This window comes from Dermacentor andersoni, chromosome 8 (genome assembly GCF_023375885.2).
Source record: "Dermacentor andersoni chromosome 8, qqDerAnde1_hic_scaffold, whole genome shotgun sequence".
NCBI classification, from domain to species: Eukaryota; Metazoa; Arthropoda; class Arachnida; order Ixodida; family Ixodidae; genus Dermacentor; species Dermacentor andersoni.
Window position 1 is genome coordinate 67,056,744 of NC_092821.1, and position 23,647 is coordinate 67,080,390.

General features: G+C 46.4%; 1 protein-coding gene across 22 annotated transcripts in view; it reads left to right on the forward strand.

Moving 5' to 3' along the window:
• LOC126538778 (uncharacterized) overlaps positions 1-23,393 on the forward strand; it is a 353,978-nt gene extending 330,585 nt beyond the window's left edge. For all 22 annotated transcript variants that reach the window (XM_072289734.1, XM_072289735.1, XM_072289736.1 and 19 more), the window contains one exon: positions 20,050-23,393. In XM_072289734.1, the coding sequence (XP_072145835.1) occupies positions 20,050-21,521 (1,472 nt within the window). In that variant the 3' untranslated portion in view covers positions 21,522-23,393. The remainder of the gene's footprint in view (positions 1-20,049) is intronic.
• The last annotated feature ends 254 nt before the right edge of the window (positions 23,394-23,647 follow it).

Genomic DNA, 23,647 nt, shown 5'->3' on the forward strand with positions numbered 1-23,647 from the left:
TTCCTCAGTCGCTCTTCAGAATGAATTTTACTGTGATCTTCCCTCACTTCAAATCTTGTGCAGCCCATATCATCCTGTACAGCTTAATTTATAGGCTTCCTGTTGTGGGGATGCGCGACTCTCGCGCGTCCCCTGATATCCTGTTTTCCCCCATCTCCTGCAATCCCGCTTCGCCGCATGGCCTGCGTGACGCCCGCGGCGGTCGATGTGGTTGAAGCGCAGTGCGGGAGAGGGCGTGAGTGTTGCGCTGCTAATGCCGCCGACAGGCGGGGTTACTTGGGCGCCGGGAGACAAGGCGCTTCGTCTTTCCCGGCGGATCGGCAAACAGCGTGGACGTCCAGCGCGCGCGCCGACCCGTGCTTTTGCGAGACCGCCTCGCGTGGCCTGCCTTCGAACGCACCACCGTTCGCGTGACCGTACACGTGAACGACCAGGCGTTGGGATCCAGCATGGGGCGAACATATTCGCTCGCCGTCCGGTCGCTGCGAGTCGGTCTTCCTAGATTTGTCGCTCACCCATCGGCATGTTTTGTGGATAGCAACTCGGCAGGCAGGCATTGATCTATGAAAGGTGCAATAAATGCCCTTGTGATTGTTTGCACTACTGTGTTGTCGTTCCTTTGTCCCAAGAGCGCGGAGGAGAATCCCACACTGTGAGTGCCCAATGCGAGACGTCCCGCTGATCTTTGGTTGCCATCGAGTCCCGATTGTACCCCTGATTTCTAGCAAACAACCAAATTTCCAAATGTAAGTCTTCGAACCGTTACATCTTTCCACATATCCCACAGCACCTCGTACCTATTGTATCCCTATCGCGCTCTGTGTTTCATTATGACCACAATTGTCTTCCTCTGTATTCTTCTTTTTCTGTAGTTCCATATATGATATTCTTCTTTTAGCCATATACCAAGGTATTTATATTCTGTTACCCGAGATATATCCTGGCTCTTTATTGTCACTGTCTGTGCGCTGTTTTCATTGAATGCCATAACACTTGTTTTTTTTACGATAAATTTTAGACCTAGATTCTTGCCGTCCTGTCCACAAATATTAGACAGACATTGCATATCACTCTGCATGTTAGCTAGCCATACAATGTCATCTGCATAAAACAAACCTGGAAGCTTCTGTTCTACTACTTTACCTGCATGTTTGTATGAGAGATTAAACCCAATTTTACTTCCTTCCAGCCTCATTTCTGTCGTCGCCATACATCATAAACAGGAGTGGAGACAAAGGACACCCCTGCCTCAGACCCTTGTTGTTATCAACTTTATCCTCGCTCCTCATCTCTTCTAATTCAACACAAACTGTATCTTCTAGGTAAACTTTTTTCAAAAGCTGTATGCAATCATCACGTAAGCCTTCCTCTTCCAGAATATCTCGCAAAATCTTGCTGTCTGTAAAATGTTGCATGTGCTCCTGTAATGTCTAAAAAAGCTGCATATATTGGTTTACTTTCTACTCTGAATATTTCCATAGACGGAGTAAGGCCAAAAAATCATCATCCAGGTGCCTACCTTTTGTGAAGCCATCCTGATGGTCTCCCAAAATGCCATTATTCTCTGCCCCATGTTGTAGCTGAAAGGCCACCAAGATTGCCCCCATGGTACAACTTTTCACAGCTATGTGACTGGACACCAACACATATAAAGAAAAAGGACGTTCCATAAGAACACATAATGCAAGAGTTCCGAGCTATTCAAGAAAAATATTAAAGTTACACAGAATTTTACACTGATGGCTCTAAAACACGACAATATGTAGGTGTTGGAATCATAACAAAAGATTTGGAAAATAGCATTCGGATAAATAATTTTTCTTCTGTCTTTACTGCTGAAGATTATGCGATATGGATGGCAGTAAAAAAATTTACCGCTGACAAGCAGATGAATGCTATCATATATACCAATTCGCTGAGCACACTCAGAGCTCTAAACCTTAATTCCATGTCTGAACCCCTGCTTGGCGATAGCCTAAACATTGTGGCCTATAATAAGTACGGAAGAACCATACGATTCTGCTGGGTCCCAAGCCATGTTGGGATACCAAGGAATGAAGCAGCAGATAGATGCGCATTCAATGCAGCACAAGAAGGCATAAGACAAACACTTCCACACAGAGACAGTATCCAAGCGATTCATAAGGCCCTGGTATCAAAGTGGCAACTAGAATGGGACGTTTGCATAAATAACAAGTTACACACAATAAAACCCTTGCTTGGCGAGTAGAAGTCATGCAGTCACCAGCAACGCTTCTATCAGGTGATCCTATGCGGACTCTGAATTGGGAATACCCATCTGACGCACAATTTTCTACTTCAAAACGAAAACCCGCTAACTTGCGAGAAGGGCCATGAACCACTTGCAGTAATGCACATTATTATGACATGTCCACATACTGAAGCACAGAGACGGAAGCTTTTACAGAATCTCTATAACTTACACATACCTTTACACCCCGCCTCAATATTTGGAGATGATCTGCTAGTGCCCTTCACTGATTTGTTGAGCTTTTTAAAAGAAACCTGTTTTTGCACAGACTATAAAGTAATGCAGCTTTCGTTGCTTGATCATTTGATTTCTTAATATTATTACGATATCGAGCGATGCTCAAGGGACGAACCGCTGCGAGAACGACGACGAAGTGGGTCTGTGCCCTTGGCGCGGGCGAGTGTCGGCCTGGTGGCCTGGCTCCAGTGTAAATACCCTGTGTATAGCCTCTTTCATCTGTGTTTTTCCACATGTAACATTCTGGTGGAGGTCAGCGATCCCCGTCCTCACCACGGAACTCCGGAGGGGTCGGTACGTCGAGCTTGTCACCATGCCTCCCGGTGACGAGCCCGCCTCTGCAACGGCTTCGGCTTGTCCGACTGCTCCAATCATCACGGTTGCCCAACATCGCGACCCTGGCCTGGAGAGAGAGGACGTTGACGAATGGATCAAGCTCTATGAACACGCCAGTGCTAATAACAGCTGGGATTCAACGATCATGCTCGCCGATGTCATCTTTTATCTCCGCGGCACCCCACGCGTGTGGCACCAAACGCATGACCGTGAGATAAATAGTTGGGACAGTTTCAAAGAAAAGCTCAGGGAACTGTTCGGCGACCCCATTGGGCGCAAGGCTGCCGCGAGAAAGGCTCTTGCGTCTCGTGTTCAGACATCTACAGAGCGGTACATTTCGTACACCTTCGACGTCTTGGCTATCTGCCACAAAGCTGACGATACAATGTCTGAAGCAGATAAAGTGTCGCATGTGCTAATAGCCATCGCCGACGATGCTTTCAATTTGCTTGTTTTCGGTCACATCTCGACTATCGACGCCATCATCAAAGAATGCCGTCGCCTTGAACAAGCTAAGAGCCGCCGTATCACACATCACGTGGCTACACAACACTGCTGCTACGTCGACATGTGAGGGTCCACCGCGTCAGACCACCCCCTGTGACGATGTAACCCGTATTGTTCGCCGCGAGCTCGAGGCCGCCTATTGGCCAGCTTTCTCCGCGACGCCTCCCGGTCCACCAGCAACCACGATTGGGCTGATTCAGGCCGTCGTCAGATAGGAATTTTGGAACGTGGGTCTCAACTCCGTGTGTTCAACGTCTCCACCCACGGTTCCCCTGTTCTCTAGCAGCCCTCCTCGTCCCCGGCAGACCTTTTCTGCCACATCTTGCCGCAACCCGTCCGAATGGCGTACCCCTGATGACAGGCCGATCTGCTTCCACTGCTGTCGCATTGGCCACGTCGCTCGTCACTGCCGCAACCGATGGCCACCACCTCCTCGGATATACACCGCTGCTCATTCCCGCCCCATTGGACCTTCTGTTCCCTATACCACCCGCCATGAACTCATTGCCGCTGATGCTCCTGCACCGAACCTTCGCTACAGCCGCTCTCCCTCACCTCGACGCCATCAGTCTCGTTCGCCCCAACCCCGTCGCCTATCGCCTCCCGGATCCAGCCGGAAAACGAGGCACTGCAGCTTCTGGAGGTGAAGCTGCGTTGTCCACCCTGCCCTCAAATCCTCTGCTCACGTTACACACGAACCAAAACCTTCTTGGCGTTGACGTTGATGGCTATCCTGTGATAGCACTCGTCGATCCAGGTGCGAATCTTTCTATTATGAGTGCCGAGTTCCGACGACGACTGAAGAAGCTCCTCACCCCAGTGTTGGCACGCGTCCTCCGCGTTGCGGATGGCGGTACTGTGCCTGTCATCAGCATGCGTACGGCACGTGTCAGCATCACCGGCCGCCACACTACTGTCCTCTTCACCGTGATTGCTCATTGCCCCCACGACCTCATTCTCGGCCTCGATTTTCTCTCCGCGCATTCTGCTCTTATTGGCTGCTCTTCCAGTACCTTTCACCTTGAGTTGCCGATTCCCGCAGAACCTTCTAACACGCCCCAGTGCCGCCTACGCCCCACCGGCTTTATTCGCCTGCCGCCAAAATCAATAGCCTATATTGAACTCATGTCTTCCCCACCAGTCCCTGATGGCGAGTACCTCGTCACTCCTCTGCCCAACATTACACTACAGTATGACGTTACCATGCCTCACATTATACTTACTACTACTGCGAACCGCAGTTTCATGCCTATCTTTAACTTTGGATTGGCAAAGCAAATTCTACCGCAAGGTATTTGCCTTGCCAACATTGATTGCCTCGGCGACCATCACGTGGCAACTTTATCGACCGATGGTTCTTGCGAGCTTAGCAGGCCCATCGTGCCAGCGTCGGCCGCCGATCCCAAGATACAGAAAATGGTTGCGACAGACCTGTTTTCTGCGCAGGCTGAAGACCTTTACCAACATTATCGTCCTACAGGCGATATTTTCGACTTCGACGATCGCCCTTTAGGCCAGACGCTCGCGGTCAAGCATCGGATTCTCACTGGCGATGCTACTCCTATTCACCGACGACCGTATCGAGTTTCTGCGTCGGAACACCGAGTAATTCAAAGTGAAGTCAATAAAATGCTAGACAAAAACATCATTGAGCCTTCTTCGAGCCCCTGGGCATCACCTGTAGTGTTGGTTAAAAATAAGGATGGCATGTGGCGCTTCTGTGTAGACTACCGCCATCTGAACAACATTACTAAGAAGGACGTCTACCCGCTCCCACGTATAGACGACGCCCTTGACTGCCTCCATGGTTCCAGCTATTTCTCTTCTATTGATCTTCGTTCTGGATACTGGCAGATTGCTGTTGACAATATGGGCAGAGAAAAAACGCGTTCATCACACCTGATGGCCTATACCAATTTAAAGTAATGCCGTTTGGATTATGCAATGCCCCTGCCACCTTTGAGCGTATGATGTACTCCTTGCTCCGTGGTTTTCAAATGGTCCACATGTCTGTGCTACCTTGACGATGTCATCGTCTTCTCGCCCACGTTCGACACTCACCTTGAGCGTCTAACAGCTATACTTGATGTATTTCGAAAGGCGAAGCTGCAACTTAACTTGTCGAAATGTCGTTTCTGCCGCCGCCAAATTACTCTTCTCGGCCATCTCGTTGACGCTTCCGGAGTACACCCTAATCCCGACAAAACTCGCGCTGTCCGAGACTTTCCGGTTCCGAAGACAGCCGCAGACGTTCGAAGTTTTGTAGGGCTATGCTCGTATTTTCGTCGTTTTGTTCAAGATTTTGCAGCAATTGCTAGACCTCTCACTAATCTTTTGAAGAAAGGTGTACAATTCTCGTGGGGTACTGCAGAAGCCGCCGCCTTCTCTCGTCTCGTCACTCTTCTCTCCTCACCACCCATTCTCGCCTACTTCGACCCTGATGCCCCTACAGAATTACGTACAGATGCCAGCGGTCATGGCGTAGTTGCCGTCTTAGCCCAGCGTCAGTGTGGCCAGGGTCGCATTATTGCTTATGCGAGCCGCCTCCTCACACCATCGGAGCGCAACTATTCCATTACGGAACGAGAATGCCTTGCTGTAGTCTGGGCGGTTGCGAAGTTCCGTCCTTACCTCTACGGTCGCCCCTTTTCCATAGTCACTGACCGTCATGCTCTCTGCTGGCTCTCATCCCTAAAAGATCCTACAGGCAGGCTTGGTCGATGGGCTTTGAGACTACAAGAATTTTCGTATTCCGTGGTCTACAAGTCTGCCGCCTGCACCAAGACTCTGACAGCTTGTCGCGTTACCCTGTTGACGACCCTGACTCCTCCATTATTACCAGTGTTGCTTGTGTATTCTCTGTGTCGCAGGTGCCTCATTTCGCCGACGACGCCTACATCAGAGCACTCATCGACCGTTTTGAACACTCTCTGGCCAACGCCACTCTACGCCTCTTCGTCCTCCGCGACGGTACTCTGTACCGTCGTAACCTTCATCCGGACGGCTCTGAGTTTCTACTTGTCATACCTAAACACCTCCGCTCAACTGTTCTAGAAGAGCTCCACGACGCACCAACGGCAGGACAGCTCGGCGTATCTCGAACCTGTGACCGTGTACGGCGCCGTTTTTTCTGGCCGGGCCTTGCCCGTTCTGTACGACGTTACGTCGCCACTTGTGAACTTTGCCGACGACGCAGGAAGCCTTCCCAGCCCCCCGCTGGTTACCTGCAGCCGCTCGACATCCCTGCCGAGCCCTTCCATCGTGTCGGCTTAGACCGTCTCGGCCCATTTCCAGAGTCTACATCAGGAAAGAAGTGGGTTGCGGTCGCGGCGGACTACGCGACCTGCTACGTAACCCGCGCTCTTCCGACTAGTTGCGCAACTGATGTTGCGGACTTCCTCCTGCATGATATCATTTTGATTGATGGTGCTCCGCGTTAATTGCTAACAGACCGTGGCCGTACGCTCTTAGCCGAAGTCATTGACGACATCATGCGTGCCTGCTCAATACAGCATAATTTTACCGCCTCCTACCACCCTCAAACGAACGGCCTCGCTGAGCGTTTGAACCGCACCCTTACAGACATGCTATCTAAATACGTTTCAGACGACGACCGTGACTGGGGCCAGGCTCTACCTGGCATTACATTTGCGTATAACTCTTCCCGTCTTGAAACTGCTGGCTTTTCGCCTTTTTACCTCTTGTATGGCCGTGAACCAACGCTACCACTGGACACTGTGCTTCCGTCCATCACAGGTTCAACTAGCGCTTATGCCCGTGATGTTATCACCCATGCTGACCATGCTCGCCAACTTGCGCGCACCTCACAAGTCTCTCAAGGCAAACAAAAGCAACGCTACGACTTCCATCACCGTGATGTCCATTTTGTGCCCGGCACCCTCGTGTTCCTTTGGTCACCATCGCGTAAAGTTGGCCTTGGTGAAAAACTGCTTTCCTGCTACACAGGCCCATATCGTGTGCTTTGCCAAGTAACCGTTGTCACCTACGAAATCGCTCTAGACACGCCCACTACGTCCTCCGCTGTGACAACCACTGACATAGTCCATGTCGCCCGACTCAAACCCTACAACTTTCCACGCGCCTTTGATATTTAACAGCACCGGGGGGTAGTATTACGATATCATCGAGCGATGCTCAAGTGACGAGCTGCCGCGAGAACGACGACGAAGTCGGTCTGTGCCCTTTGCGCGGGCGAGTGTCGTCTGGCTCCAGTGTAAATACCCCGAATGTAGCCTCTTTCATGTGTGTTTTTCCACACGTAACAATATCTTGTGGCTGGCACAGCATGGCCTTAGTCGCTCTTGCGCCATTAAACCCAAATTAACTAACCAGCTTTAAAATGACGCGTTTACGGTCACTGCCTATGCTACTATACCCTTCCTCGTCAATTTCTTTATTCTTTATTCAGACATATCCCCGCTTAGCCCGAAAGCGTTACAGCAGGGTGGTTACAAGCATGAAAAGAATACATCTTTATTCTCACTGCACACCTGTTCACATGACAGTCCATTCCACTGAGCGATAGTTCTTACAAAAAAAGAGTTGGCATACAGGCCCGTCCTAGCCCGGTATTCTCTAATTTTGCACTGGTGGTCAGTGCGTGCCGATATATAGCTTGGCGGTTTTAAGTACATTTCCCTATCAATTCCAGTTTTGTTGTGATAGATTTCATACAGAAGCTTTAGCCGCAGCCTCTTTCGGCGAGATGACAGGGACTCCCAGTTGAGCTCTGTTTTCATTGCTGTGCAACTGTACCTCCTCCCGTACCTACCCAAGACGAACCTGGCTGCTCTGTTTTGTATTTTTTCTAGTTTATTTATGAGACATATCTGTGACGGGTCCCATAGGGTACAAGCATATTCCAAAATGGGTCGTATACAAGTTAGGTACGCCGTGCTTCTAAGGTTAGAATTTGCGCATTTTAAATTTCTTTGAATGTAATTCAGAGCAACTGCCGCTTTGCCAACTACATAGTCCACGTGTGCCCGCCAAGAGCAGTTGCCCGACAGCATCACGCCCAAATATTTAGTCTTGGATTTAGTACTTAATATATGATTCATTAGACTGTAGCTGGCATCGATTACACTTCTTAGTAAACCACACATGGACGCACTTTCCGGTATTCAAATTCATTTTCCACTTTGAGCACCATTCGCAAATACGATCTAGGTCGGCCTGCAGTTTGAGAACGTCGTCTTCATTATCGATTTTTCTATACACAATGCCGTCATCTGCGAAGAGCCACATGTTAGAGTCAATACCTAAGGTAATATCATTAATATATATAAGAAAAAGAAGAGGCCCCAGAACTGATCCTTGCGGGACGCCTGATGTGACCTCAAGATAATCTGAATTAGTACCATTTAGGACCACACGTTGTCGGCGAGTTGACAATTAGTTCTTTATCCAGCTAAAAACACTAGAATCTATACTTAACATTCGAAGTTTATGAAGTAGTAAAGAATGGCAGACAGTATCAAATGCTTTGCGGAAGTCCAGAAATATGCAGTCTATTTGTCCACCCATATCAACTACAGACGCCAGGTCATCATAAAATTCAATCAGTTGTGTCGTGCATGAAAACCCCTTGCGAAATCCGTGTTGTCTGTTTGTAAGCAATGTGTTGTCCGTTAGATGTTCCATGATAGCCTTATATATTATGTGTTCCATGATCTTGCACGAAATCGAAGTAAGTGAGATAGGCCTATAATTAGTAACTTCTTTTTTAGAGCCCGCTTTGTGAATAGGGACTACATTTGCAATTTTCCAGTCCTGTGGCATCTGACCAGTAGTTAATGACTTGTGAAATATTAAATAAAGGTAAAGCGAGATGGCGTGAGAACACCGTTTTAAAATTCTCGGAGAGATACCGTCAGGACCGATAGCCCTACTTTCATCAAGGTTTCTTAGCAGAGATTCAATGCCACTAACACTGAGTTCGACTGGTTTCATAAGAGGAACGTTGCTATCGGATGATTTTGGGCTGCATGCAGATTGAGAAAGAAAGACTGATTGGAAATATCTGTTTAGGCATGTCGCTTTTTCTGCATCGTCAGAAAGAATGCGTTCATTGTAAATAATTTCATTTATTCCAGCAGGCTCAGACCCACATCCCTTCAAATATTGCCAGAACGGTTTAGGATTTGTTTTCATTTTGTCATTTAATCGTTTAAGATACTGTTCTTTTGCTTTTTTCGACAGGTCTTTGTATTCGCGTGTTAATTCTTGTTAATTCTCATTTCTCTCAACTAATCATGAATTCCTTCTATCAGCTGGCAGTAATCAATTGTCGAATGCCGGTTTTCCACTTCCCACGTGTTCTGCCTGTCATACTTAGGCCCTGTATTCACGATAACGAGGTTATGTTGCTTACAAAGATCTAGCATTGACTTCCCATTGTTGTTAGTATAGCCATATAGGTCCTGTATGTGGGCATTCATGTCACCTAATGGAATAATTTGGGCACCATTCCCGAAATCCTTGATATTGGCATTTAGACATTCCACTAACTCTTGATTCTTCTCTCTGCAATTATTTCCGGTCCACAAGTTCGTTACGCCTGCAGCTAAGTTTTCTTTCCACTAATTGTACATGACAACCATAGATGCTCTTGACATTTTGAATTTATTATTTTCCATTTGACTCCCTGATGAATGAGCGTTCCGACTCCCTTTCCCTTTCTTTGAGATTTATTTCTTTTGCACCCTTCCCAAACATAATTCTCAATCACTGGCGGCTCTTTCGATTCTCTAATTGGTGTGTTTCTGTAACAGAATACACCCCTATTTGTTCTTTATTTAACTGCTCTTCAATCTCTACCCACGTCTCCTTTCTTCTGCCGGCCTGCATGTTTATGTAGCCTTTGCATGGCGAGCTGTCTTTCTTGTTTTCCTCCTTTTGCTTTTATTTGACAATAATGCTATTCCGAGGTTTCTTTAGGGGGACCTTCTTCATCACTACTTACACTGGCCTCCTGATCGTCCGTGGGCCCCTTAAAAAAGCAATCGTACGACCAGCAAGTCGCCAGCTCACTTCTCGTCCAAGCCTGTGGTTGAAGTAGACCCCGTCTCGTTGGAAACCACCACACCTTTTCACCTCCCTGTTTACTTTACAACAGGGTGTCTACCAACCGGGAAAACCAGGCATCCTCAGGGATTTTGAGTAGTTTGGAAAAACTCAGGGAATTTGTGCCTCTATCAGGGAAAACTTGCTGTAATTTTATTGAAATGGTCGAAAGTCGTGGTAATGCTGGCTCAAGTAACAGACAGGAATCGTAATGAATCGTCATTGATTGTCTGTCGTCGGCTGGAGGAGTTGCCAGTGTACAGTCAACAACCGACTTTCTGGATTCCCGATAATTTGGATGGATTCGCGGTACCACCACGTAGCCCATAGAATCAATGTATCAGAACGGCAAAAATTTCGGACGCAAGAACTCTTCGACGTCCGATTTTCCGGACGTTTTGCCTTAATCGCAGGTCCAAAACGGCGTAAATCGAAGCCACCACCGCTGCCATTTTGATTACCTCGCCGCCTCGAACCGGCGCTCTCGCATGCAGATCCGCTGGCAGCCGTAGCCACCACTGCAGCAACGCTAGGCCTAGCTGCTTCGACGTTCGCTATGAAGCTTCTTGCCATTGGGTGCCGTGTTTTTTTTTTAAAGAAGTCGCTGCTGTCAGCAATGGCACGGACTCCGCCTTTGTGGTCTTCGCGATTGGCTTAGGAGCTTGGAAAGCACAGTGCGTTGCATAATGCCGGTTCCCGAAAGTCAGCTTCGCCTCCGTACGGAAATGTTACTTAGTGAAGCATATGTAAAAGTATTGCAGTGAATCATAACAAGCGTGGGAAGCGGATATGCCACCGGACACAGTATGTATTCCTTAATTATACGCGCGGGCACCCGGTCTCCCCTGTCACAGTACGAGCACCAATTTGCCTAATACGTGTACTGACAGGCCTTCAGAGCGTTTTCGAATGTGCCTACGGCGGTTTGAGCCCTTAAGGGCAGTAACTGACATGCGTTTATTTTTTCCAACTGGCCGATTTTTCGGACGTTTTGGCGGCCCCTAGGGAGTTCGGAAAATCGGACGTGGACTGTGCAGTTGACCAAGATGATGCTTCAAATGGTCCGTGGGGCGAACGAGTGGCAGAAAGAGGACAAGAACAGAAAGGACCTATGCATTGAGGAAAGAATGGGAAAGGAAGCGTGCTGCCGCCGTTTTGAAGGAGCTTGAGCTCAAAAAACAATGTTGGTTGATTCCGAGATACAGGTGTCTTTCATCCAAGCCAAAATAAACTTTTTGAAGCAGTGAAACACAACACTGACTCGTTATGCGTGGGGTGAGAGTATGTTAGGACAGTGGAGGTTGACTTACGAGCTGTTGAAAATCTAAATTGTGACAAAATTCGGGCCTCATACCACTGAGCTTGCTATCAATTGATCGAAATAGCTCATATTCGAAAATATTTGCTTCTGTATGCATCTCCTTTTCATTAGTATTTGAGAATGTCCGACTCGATTTGCAATTTTTTTCAAATACGTTTTATTTGCTGTGCTTTTTACTAACCCCTCCCGTCTATTCTCTTTTTGCATTACATAAACACTACTCAGTATTCAAATTGGTTTAAGTAGTTCTTTCTTTAAAGAAAATTCATATGCTTAGTAGAGAGTGACAGCATCGGGTGATATGGTTTCAGCCCGTCTTGACATAAAACATTGTTCTGCATCACTCTGGGAATCTTGCAAAGGCACTCAGGGAAAACCTGGAAAACTCAGGGAATTGGGAAATGTCAAACTTGGTAGACACCCTGTACAACGTCGAAATGTTTCTCTCGGCTCATAGTCCATATAGCCTCATTAGTAGCCACTATGGCTCTTTGTACGTTACTGTCACGTGCAGGCACATCCGGCACCATGCACACCACGATCTGCACCTGAGGAGACAGCTCACACAAGTCGTCTGCCTCCTTTGCCAACGGCTGGGCTAGTCGTCTTTTTTGTTTGGGACGTTATTTAGCCCACCTGTGACTGCGACAAGGTCGCGTCCGTGGGCTATTCCCGCAAGCTTTGCTTTTGCTTGCTCCATGGCAGTGCCTAATGTCACTCTTGGAAATATGCCTACCGCCACTCTTTTTTCAGCTTTCACCCTCTCCACAGTTGCCTCTGAGCACCTAGCCAGGTTTGAGTCGCCGGCGATAATCATCCTTTCAATCTCTCCTATTGCCGAGGCCTCTCCCTGCTTCCCTTTGGCATGCTTTTCTGGTCGTGCTGGTGGTAAACTTTATTGAAAGTGGGAAGGGAAAAGGGGCAGGTTTCTGTGTGATTTGGATTTGACAAGGGGCATTGACCTCTGCGTTCCTGCCTTTCATTTGTGGTCGCATCAAGATAGGTGAAGCTCTTTCCAGGTACTCGCACCCTACTTTGCATACCTTCCACGTGCTTTGTTGACACTCCCTCTCCTGTCATGTTGGCAGACTGCGTTGCATTGTCGCGACCATTCTCCTTCACGATGGCGGCCCTGTGCGGCTTTTCTTCGGCGGCTTGGTCTTTTTTCCACCACCTTCTGTCCATCACGCTCCAGCTCTTTGACCTGTTTCTCAAGCTCATCCTGGAAAGCCCCCATTTTCTTCAGCCTAGCATCGACATCACAGTTTCTGGCGATTGACATGATTTCCTCCCGGTTCTCATCCGGCCCCTTGTCTACCTTGGGGGACTCCCTGTACACTGCACGCTTTACCATCTTTCTTGCCATGTGCTGCACTTCGCTTTTTCGAATACAAACACCAAAGCTTTCAGAGCATGTGCCTTCTAGCAAAGTCCTATACGCACAGAATCTAGATCCTTAAAATGCTGCTAAGTAGTTATCACCAATGATTTAGAAGCAATGAATGCCACACAGACTTAAGGTACGACACGTGTTCACACGTGTTCAAACACGCTCTTACTGTCCTACCAAAGCAGTACTACCGATACCAATGCACTCAGACTGCAACCACTAATAGCTAATGGTATTGCGACTTCCAAACTACTATTTAAAAGCTAGAAAGGCTAACGTCCCAAAACGGTTGCACGTGTTCAAACACGTTTCGCGAATGGATGCTGTGGCTATCCTGGAGAACTAAATATACACAAAACACACACACACAAAAATACGCAAAAAGAAAACTAGTCAATTACTATTTAAAGGCTAAAGAATCAGGAAATCAAAAACAGAAGCAAGCTCAAAGCATGTACAAAAAACTCCATGTTTTCGTCGATGCCACGGGGCCCTGGAAAAACACGTCCATCCACCGCAAACATCACCGACACAGGCAGGATGGAACTGGTAACAGTGGTATACCAACTATGTCTCATTGAGTGGGGGGAGGGTCAAACCACAAACGATCTGTGCTCTCTCTCTCTCTCTCTCTATATATATATATATATATATATATGTATGTATGTAATTGCGAATAACTATGACAACATGTGCAATTGTGTCGAAATGCTGCACTCAGTTATATTTAGTCGCCGACCGATTTCTCAGAGTACAATGGGCTGGGAAAAATGTCCGAATAGAACAACAGTCCGAAAAAAACTTGTGAATAGGAAAAATGAACTTTATATTTGCGGAACAACTTTGAAATAGTCACGGATTGTCCCTTGCCTCATTTTGCACCTGCTTGCGACAACATCCTCTTGTATTTGCGCGAGGGTCGTCCTCTGGTCGTACACATTTGACAGCAACGTCAGCGCACTTTTAATGTCCCATGTCGTTGGTTGAGGGCAGCTGAAGCATCGGATCCGGAATTATTTTGAAGCGTAAGCACTTGTATCATGATCTCGTGGTGAGTAGGCTCCGCGCACAGTTCAAGGTTCAGCAGCGCAAAATCCAGCGTGCCTGTTTGCTATCGTTGCTGGCTGAACGGCCTTCCACGAATCAGCAAGCATGCAGACTGCCGTGAAGACGTTCACGGTGTGCACTTTTTCGTTGTCGATGCGCACGATTGTGCGGCGAAGCAGACTGGCACGGTAGAGTGCTTTTAAGATTTTGTATCTCGCCCTGGCCCATGGGGTGTAGCACACTCGTGGTATTCGGGGGCAAAAATTCCAGCCGAATGGCCTCGAGATTGTCTGCAGCGCCATGGGCTGCACAGTTGTCGACAAAAATCACCACTTGCCATTGCTGGGATCGAAACATTCCGTCCATGCGGCGCAGGTAACCCTCGAATAATGATTGCGTAATCCGTGCCATTAAATTGCTCATGTACCATACTGGCAGGTTTCTGGGGCCCTTGAAGCACCTGGGGTTTTGCGACTTTCCAATCACAAGAAGTGGAATTTTCTCGGTACCGGTCGCGTTCGCACCGACCATAACTGTAATTATTTCTTTGCTGAGCCGCCCTCTGGTACTTGGATCACCTGAGAAATACAGCAAATGGTCCAGCAGCATATGCTGCTGGACCATTTGGATATCCTAAAGAATAAAACCGTTTCATCGCAATTAAAGATGTCCTCAGGGCTGTAATTTTGCAGGACAAAGATCAAATCATTGCGACAGTGTTCTGCCACCACAGCCTGCCTGGCTGACGGCTCCACTGTCACCGCACATCTTCTTAAAGGATACTCCATGCCTTTTCCTAAAGCTGCGGAGCCATGCGTCAGTGAACTTGAAGTTCTCAATGTTCATCTTGATGGCGAGATCTTTGGCCTTCTGTTCAAGCTTGTCACCAGAAACTGGAAAATTCTTTGTCCGCATCCCTTTAAGCCACAATTTGAATGCGTCTTCTAGATGCAGATGATCACCCTTGCTGTCCGGTTTTTTCTTTCGAGTAAATTCTCGAAGGCAGACAGTATCTTGCTCTTGTTTCGGATGTAATCTGAAACTGCTTGCTTGGACAGCTGGAACTGCTTCGCCACGTCAGCTTGCGTCCGTCCTTTCTCCATGAGTTCAATGATCGCAGCTTTCTTTCCCAAAGTTAAGGTGGTGTAGTTGCCGCGTTTCTTCTTTGCAAAGTTCATCGGAGAGGCATGAGGCGAGGCCATAGTGTCGAGAACACACAGCAAAAATTCACTTCCGAAAGGCGACAATATCCCGGGAGACAAGCAGGCTGCACACAAGTGGCAATGGTAACCGTTCACGATCGAAGGATGTATAAGGCTTAACCCTTGAAATCGGGTGGCGGCTCATGACACCTAGCTGCGACACCAATCCAATTGAAGCCACCAGCGGTTCCAAACAAGCCTCAAGCCAGCGTAATTCAACATGGTGGCATGCGGGGTTCCGGTTGATCCCCATAAGAGGAAGTCATAGGCGACGACTGTCTACAGCTTATAAGAGTGATTTACCTAGAAAATACAGTTTGCGATGAATGGGAAGGGATGAGGAGCGAGGAGAAGGTTGATATCAACATGTGACTGAGGCAGGGGTGCCCGTTATCCCCACTGCTGTTTATGATGTTCATGGTGAGGATGGAAAAGGGCTAGAATGAAGTAATATTGGGTTTAATCTCTCATACAAGCAGGCCGGTACAGTAGTAGAGCAGCAGCTTCCAGGTTTATTTGATGCGGACGACATTGCGTTGCTAGCTAACACGCAAAGTGACATGCATTGTCTGGCCAATTCTGTGGACAGGAAAGCCATAAGTTAGGTCTGAAATGTAGTGTTAAAAAATGAGGTGCAATAGTATTAATTGAAAACAGCGAACAGACAGTGACAGACAGCGCCAGGAAATATATTGCGTAAAAGAATATAAACACCTTGGTATACAGATAAATGAAGGCAATAAATGTAAGGAGACACAGGAAAAAAGAATAAAGGGGAAGAGAAATGCGGCCATAACGAAACACAGAGCACTAGGGAGATACAATAGGTGCGAGGTGCTGTGTGGTATGTGGAAAGATCTAATGGTTCCAAGACTTGCATTTCGAAATGCAGTTGTTTGCTTGAAATCAGGGATACAATTGGGAGTCGATTGGAACCAAAGGTCAGCAGGACGCCTCGCATTGGGAACTCACGGGAAGACTATAAATGAAGCTATCCAGAGTGATATGGGCTGGACAAGTTTTGAGGTGAGAGAAGCTCACAGACAAATTAATCGTGAATAACGACTGAGGAATATGGAAGAAAGTGAATAGACTGGGAGAGTGTTCAAGTGTTTGTACAAGAATAACATTCATTCATAGTGGAGGAAAAGAACTAGGAAGCTTACCAGCAAGTATGCGGCCTGTGTGGCGAGGAACACAGCAACAAAGAACATCAAGCGAAAAGTCAGAAACTGAAATAATATCATGGGTGGTGGCAATGAAAAAAGAAATTTACCATGAGTAACTACGTAAGAGGAAAAAGCTAAATCAGAAAAGAAACAATTTATGATAACTAAAAGGGAAGCTCATTACATTTTGAAGCGAGATCAGAATGCCTTGGAACACGCACTTATAAAGCGAGATATAATAAGGAAGAAGAAGCATGTGCTTGCTGCGGTACAGTAGGGAAACGATAGAGCGTGTTTTACAGTCGAACCCGGCTATAGCAAATTCGAAAAAAAATGGCTATCAGTTCGATATAGAGCATAATTCGATATAAGCCTGCTAAATAATTGGATGTCATAAAAGCACATTCCATTTATAAAATTACTTTATTAATGAAACTAGCTTAGTTTTGCACGAAATAGTCCTATATTTTCTTCTGCTGGAGCAATTTCGCTGCCTACGATGCAAGCACTTTTCCACATTGTCAAAGGAGTTGCAGCAGCTGAGGCCGCAACTTTCCGCATTCGTGTAGAAGCAGCGGACTAGTGCACAGTGCACGCCACAGGCATTGGGTCGCAAGTTTGGCCGCCTTAGCCCTAATCTCCCCCTTATTCTTCATGATCGTGATGAGAGTGCTCCTCGGAATCTTGTACACTGAGGGGATATCCGACTTCTCACCGCGTTTGACCCGATTTATGATTTCGAGCTTCACGACGAAGGGCGAATTCTGCCGCTTCATCACAGCAACACTGTGGGAGAAGGCCCACATAGCACGCACACAATGAACCAGAAAAGCAGCAAGACAACTCGCACTTTCGGCATCTTTCGGCGTCTTGCACAACGAGAGCACAAGAGCCTGTGGTTGGCTGTCTGAGCAAGCGCTGCGGGCGGGCCAGGATCATATTTAGCAGGGGGATGTCGATGGCTCGTCCGAGGCAGCGTGTTCACGTTAAGGAGACCGGTTGGTTGGAGCCGCGCCGCCGAGGTTTTCCGTCACCACGAGGGAAAGCCAACTTCCCGGGGCACTTTCTGCCAACCGACATTCGATATATCGGGAGTCGCTGCTATTTTTGTTCGATGTTAGCGTAATTTTTGCTATATATACTCGTTGTGACTATACCGTGTCCAGAAATTGCTCGATATATAGAATAATTCGATGTAAAAGGATTCGATATAGTCGGGGTCGACTATATTAGAATGTGAAGACATCTTCCCAGTGGTTGACGTAGGCACCACTGGCCTTGAAGCCCTTGGGTTCAGCGAGAGCAAGTGAAAAGTACACATGTCCGCAATAGAGATTAGTAAGAGGTGGTAGGAAAATTGGTGGAAGAAAAGTAGGCAAACGACAAAAAACTGAGACGTACAAAGCAAAGTTCACAATAGGGGGTCAGAAAATTTGTTTGTGGGAAATCGTCTTTTTTTCTTTTTTTAACCTACGTAGCATATTAAGCAGTATAGTAGCAAGAGCTTGGTGGTGCAACCCACCGCCTCCTCTCCTTGCTGGAGCAAGGAGAGGAGGTGCCGCCAGTGAGAGGAGCAAGGAGAGGAATGGAGCATGGAGCAATGGAGCATGGTATATTAGAATGTGAAGATATCTGCGCAGCGGTCGATTTAGGAATCACTAGCGTCCTTGAAGCCCTTCGGTTCATCAAGAGCAGGGGGAAAATAATCATGTCCGGAATGGAGATTAGTAAAAGGCGACTTGAAGTTTGGAAAAAGCTAGGTAAACTAGAAACAAGGGCGTACAAAAACAAAGCTCACAAAAGGGTTTCAGGAAGTTTGTTTATTGGAATGAATGGTAGGACATTGGGCATTAAAATATGACGAGGTTGGTGGAGCAACCCACCGCACCGTTCCAAATTGTGTTGTACGGGAGCACTTCGGCGCCAGTTCTGTGCCAGCACGGAGGAAGAAGTTGACGTTCATGTGTGTCTCACTCTGTCAGTTTTTCATTCTGTGGGTGCCTTGTGCTAGTGGCCCTTTTCCAAACAGCGTGTCCATGTTGCTGAGACGAACATGCCTGTTAAGGTGTATATATATATATATATATATATATATATATATATATATATATATATATATATATATATATATATATATATATATATAAAGCACCCTCGCTGCAACTCAGGGGTAAGTTGGGCACGATATGAAACTAGTGTGTGCGTCATTGCTTCGGAGCCACCGATGGTGCTTGGTGCCTCCCTTCGCAAATACTACAATACCTTCACCTGCTAGTGTGTTAAAATCCACGGCGCTTTGCGCAAAGGGAGCATACCATTCCTTGTCGGTTCCTGCCATCATTTGCCAATATTTTGCGATGGCAGAGCAGAAGGAGCAGAGCACACTCCAAAAGAAGTTGCCGTATTTTTACATCTCTAAGCTGCACCAAACTTCGTAAAAAATTTACTGTAAGGTCAGGATCGGGGTGTGAATTACTGGAATTTGGATTTGAAGTTTCACTCCATGGCAACACAGCGTGCGCTGCCCCAAAGCCACACTTCAGGGCAAGGTTCTCAAGTACTCATACTTTCGCTATCTCCTTGGGAATCCCACCCTTTTTTCACCCCTGTGTGTTGAATCTCCCTTCTCTCCTGCACGGTCGGTCATTTTCCTCCTCCGTGTGGGTCGCCATTTTGCATTTAGCAGTTAGTGAATAGTGCACATGATGCTGGAAAAGTAGAACTTGGGCCACGATAGGCCGTGTTCACCGGCCCAATTCCCTTCTCCGGAAACAGTAAAGCAGTCATTGGCTTAAGATATGACATGGACAAGTGGTTTATCCCCAAATGGATGCTGTTTTTTATGCATCTAGGGGTTGCGTATGCAGTTGTTACCATGGGTTATAGACGCATATTATTCTTTTTTTCTTTCTGGGCTGTTCTGAAAGAGGATGCGGGTTGTAGGTGTTGGCAGATTATGTGAGGAAAACTGCGGAATTTCCTAGCCGGCTCCTTGCAACCTCGACTTACGATAACATTGCCAAAGTTCAATGTGTGGTCAAGAAGAAACTCACTGATGAAGTCTCGTATAAAACACATTTGTTGTGCCAGCGAATCATAACAAATTTTGCAAGTGCCTAATGTGGTTACCGGGCGTCAAGTGATCATTCAGGATATGAGAGCAGGCTTGCTCAAAGCATTTTTGAAGTGTTCTCTAAGGGTGATAGGAGAGAGTAGTCAAGCACTCCACATTCTGTCACTTTGTAATTCTTTAGCTTTCTGAAAAATCCCTTTTATAAGGAATTCACAAACAGGGTCATGAAGCATTCAAATGCAGAAATATTGAGTAAATAAAAATGACCATTAGTTCTTTGTTTCATCATACTTAAGGTCACCCTGAAGATCTCCCAAATCACATGAAAAAGATAGTTTGTCAATAAAGTTAGCATCTGTGTTTGTTTTTGGCATTTCCTAAAAACTATTTACTTCTTTTATTTGTGCAGCATTGGGGCCTTCAATTTCTGCGTCAACTACCAAATTTGACAACTCAAAGCAAGGATGCCTCCACAGATGTCAGCTATGTGACTATGTGGCTGATGAACTATTTCTTCTGGAAGCACATGCCAGCATCCATACTGGCGAGAAGCCATTTCATTGCCCTTCATGCTCTCGGAGCTTCTCACAGAAGTGTTATCTGAATCTCCATATTCGGACTCACACAGGCGAGAAGCCATTTGACTGCCCTTCATGCTCTCGGAGCTTCTCACAAAAGCCCCACCTGAAAGCCCACCTGCGCACCCACACAGGCGAGAAGCCATTTGACTGCCCTTCATGCTCTCGGAGCTTCTCAGAAAAGCGCCACCTGAAAACCCACCTGCGCACCCACACAGGCGAGAAGCCATTTGACTGCCCTTCATGCACTCGGAGCTTCTCACGGAAGAGCAGCCTGAAAGCCCACCTGGCCACCCACACAGGCGAGAAGCCATATCAGTGCCCTTCATGCTCTCAGAGCTTCTCAATGAAGGGTTACCTGAAAGCCCACCTGCGCACCCACACAGGCGAGAAGCCATTTGACTGCACTTCATGCTCTCGGAGCTTCTCAGAAAAGCGCCACCTGAAAACCCACCTGCGCACCCACACAGGCGAGAAGCCATTTGACTGCCCTTCATGCTGTCGGAGCTTCTCAGAAAAGGGCAGCCTGAAAGCCCACCTGCGCACCCACACAGGCGAGAAGCCATATCAGTGCCCTTCATGCTCTCGGGGCTTCTCACGAAAAAAAGACGTGAAAATCCACCTGCGGACTCACACAGGCGAGAAGCCATTTGACTGCCCTTCATGCTCTCGGAGCTTCTCACGAAAGCCCCACCTGAAAGACCACCTGCGCACCCACACAGGCGAGAAGCCATTTGGCTGCCCTTCATGCACTCGGAGCTTCTCACAAAAGCCCAAGCTGAAAGCCCACATGCGCACCCACACAGGCGAGAAGCCATTTGACTGCCCTTCATGCTCTCAGAGCTTCTCACAAAAGCCCCACCTGAAAGACCACCTGCGCACCCACACAGGCGAGAAGCCATTTGGCTGCCCTTCATGCACTCGGAGCTTCTCACAAAAGCCCAAGCTGAAAGCCCACATGCGCACCCACACAGGCGAGAAGCCATTTGATTGCCCTTCATGCTCTAAGAGCTTCTCACGAAATGACAGCCTGAAAGCCCACCTGCGCACCCACACAGGCGAGAAGCCATTTGATTGCCCTTCATGCTCTCAGAGCTTCTCACGAAATGACAGCCTGAAAGCCCACCTGCGCACCCACACAGGCGAGAAGCCATATCAGTGCCCTTCATGCTCTCGGAGATTTTCACGAAAGAGCAACCTTAGGAAACACATGAGGCGAGAAGCCACTTCATTGCCCACTCTGCCTTCAGTGATTCTCGTTGAAGAATGCCCTGAAGATACACCGGTGCATTCATACAAGTGACCGGCCATATAGTTGCATTGCCTGCTTCAGGTCCTCATCACTTGAACACACTTGGAGAGCACAGCACAATGATTCAATTCAATTCACTTTATTTCCAACACCACAATGTTGAGGACCGCGAACAAAAACCCTTTTATGGCTTGACAAGGTCCGCAGCCCTTTTTAACAAGCAGTGACAGAGCATAGCGTTAGGTATTACATATTAAGCTAGAATTGCCTAAGTCCCAATAACACGGGTGTCAGACATAATGCATATATATAATATATACATACATATATGTGTAAAATGAATTCAAGTGAAACAGAATGTATACTCACGTACAATTAAAACCGAAAGAATTAACGCTAATTACTAATGCACATTAGACATATATGAAAACAAATGTGTCACACAAAACATACTGCGATGCACAATTCGGCAAATAAACTGTTACAAAAACAATTTGTTCCATTTTTCCATAATGTAGGGTAGTTTAACAATCTCGTTGAACTAGAGTCTGAATTAAAAATCTACATTCGTGTAGCATGTTACGTAGTGTTCTACTGCATCAGGTAGGACAAGTGTCTCCACATGCTCCGGAGAGCAAGCTTTAACTCGGGCCCAACTTCGATGCCGCCTATTCAAATACATGTAAAACGCAGAAATGCGTTTCTGAAATAACCAGTGGGCTGATTGTAACGAAATTTGTTACATTTGAGAGAAAAAGCTAAATTCTGGTGACTGCTGGAAGCATCATTTAGTTTGAAGGCCTGAATGTTATCACAGGAATTTGCAAAGATTTTTCAACTTTAAAAAAATTGAAGCAAAAACGTTATAAATTTTTAAATCTGCACCTGGAATAGATATCGTAGCTCTGTAAACTGCATACGCTAGATTTTCCAAAGCAGACAAATTTGATGTATCAATGTATATCTTGTCAACTTGTTACACTGTTTACAGGGACTTTGCAGATGTCCTACTCATTTATTAGTGGCTCATTTTAACGCTTTCTTTCATACCTAAATATTGTCCGCTTTAGGTGTCCTATTTGGAGCATTTTACAGAATTGCAGTATTTTTCATTGCTGAGTTACCAGAGTTGTAAATTTGATAGTGTCGTTCTTTGAAAATTCGTGATTTTCAACAATAGCTATTAAAAGATTGATGGCCTAAATCAAAAATTCGCTACCAACAGTCACTACATTCTATTTCTTTTATATGCAACAAACCTCATCTGGTTTCGTGGAGTAGTTAAGAAAAATGATCTCTCCTTTCCCATGTATGTAGATGGGAGCCCCCAAGCTGAAGCTTGCTCTTGAAGGGTCTGTGAAACACTTTTCGGGGGTTACCATATTTTGTCTAGATCTTTTCTCTACACGTTATGGAACACAGAGCAAAAGGATTTACGAGAACTAACCCACATAAAGCCGTTGTAGCTGAGAAAAAAGTCAAAATACAGTTTAACTTTAATTAAAAGAAGTCGGCAAAAACAGCTATTTGCTTTGTTATATTGTGGCTTTTCATTATTTGAAAAGTAATTGATGTTCATTCGTGTCTTCAAAATTACTGTTTGCATGCCCCTACAAACTATGTACGTTCACTGTAATAATTGTTACACTACAGATGTGTGAATGATGTGTTTTTAAGGCTCCTATTTTTTTTTCAGTATTCTCTTTGGTACATATGAACTTGTTCTCTTAGAACAATTCATGTATTTGTTGTCTCTTGGTTCTGGTCTACATTGTTCATCGTGGATTCTTTTGATCTTATTCTATTCGTGCCTTTTTTATTTTACAAATGGGTACTTTTTTAGAGGAATTGATTGTTCTGTAAGCTAGCTTTCCAATGTCTGTTTCATCAGAGCATCAAATAAATGCCATTGTTTGGTGAGTATTCGTTGTCTGTTCTTGATATTTCAATAAGTTATTGACGGCATGCAATGTAGGGATGCTAGCATTTTATTATATCTGGGGCTGCAAGAGAAGTTGAATGACGGCTGTTGGAACTTCATTATTAACACAAAAGGAGCCTGTTATAAGTAACGTAGATGAGTAATCTAATGTTTGAGTCGAATGTCAAGTCCACCATGCTTAAGTCATTCTTACATTTTATTTCAACTAATGTACCAGCATTTCTATAAGCACTAG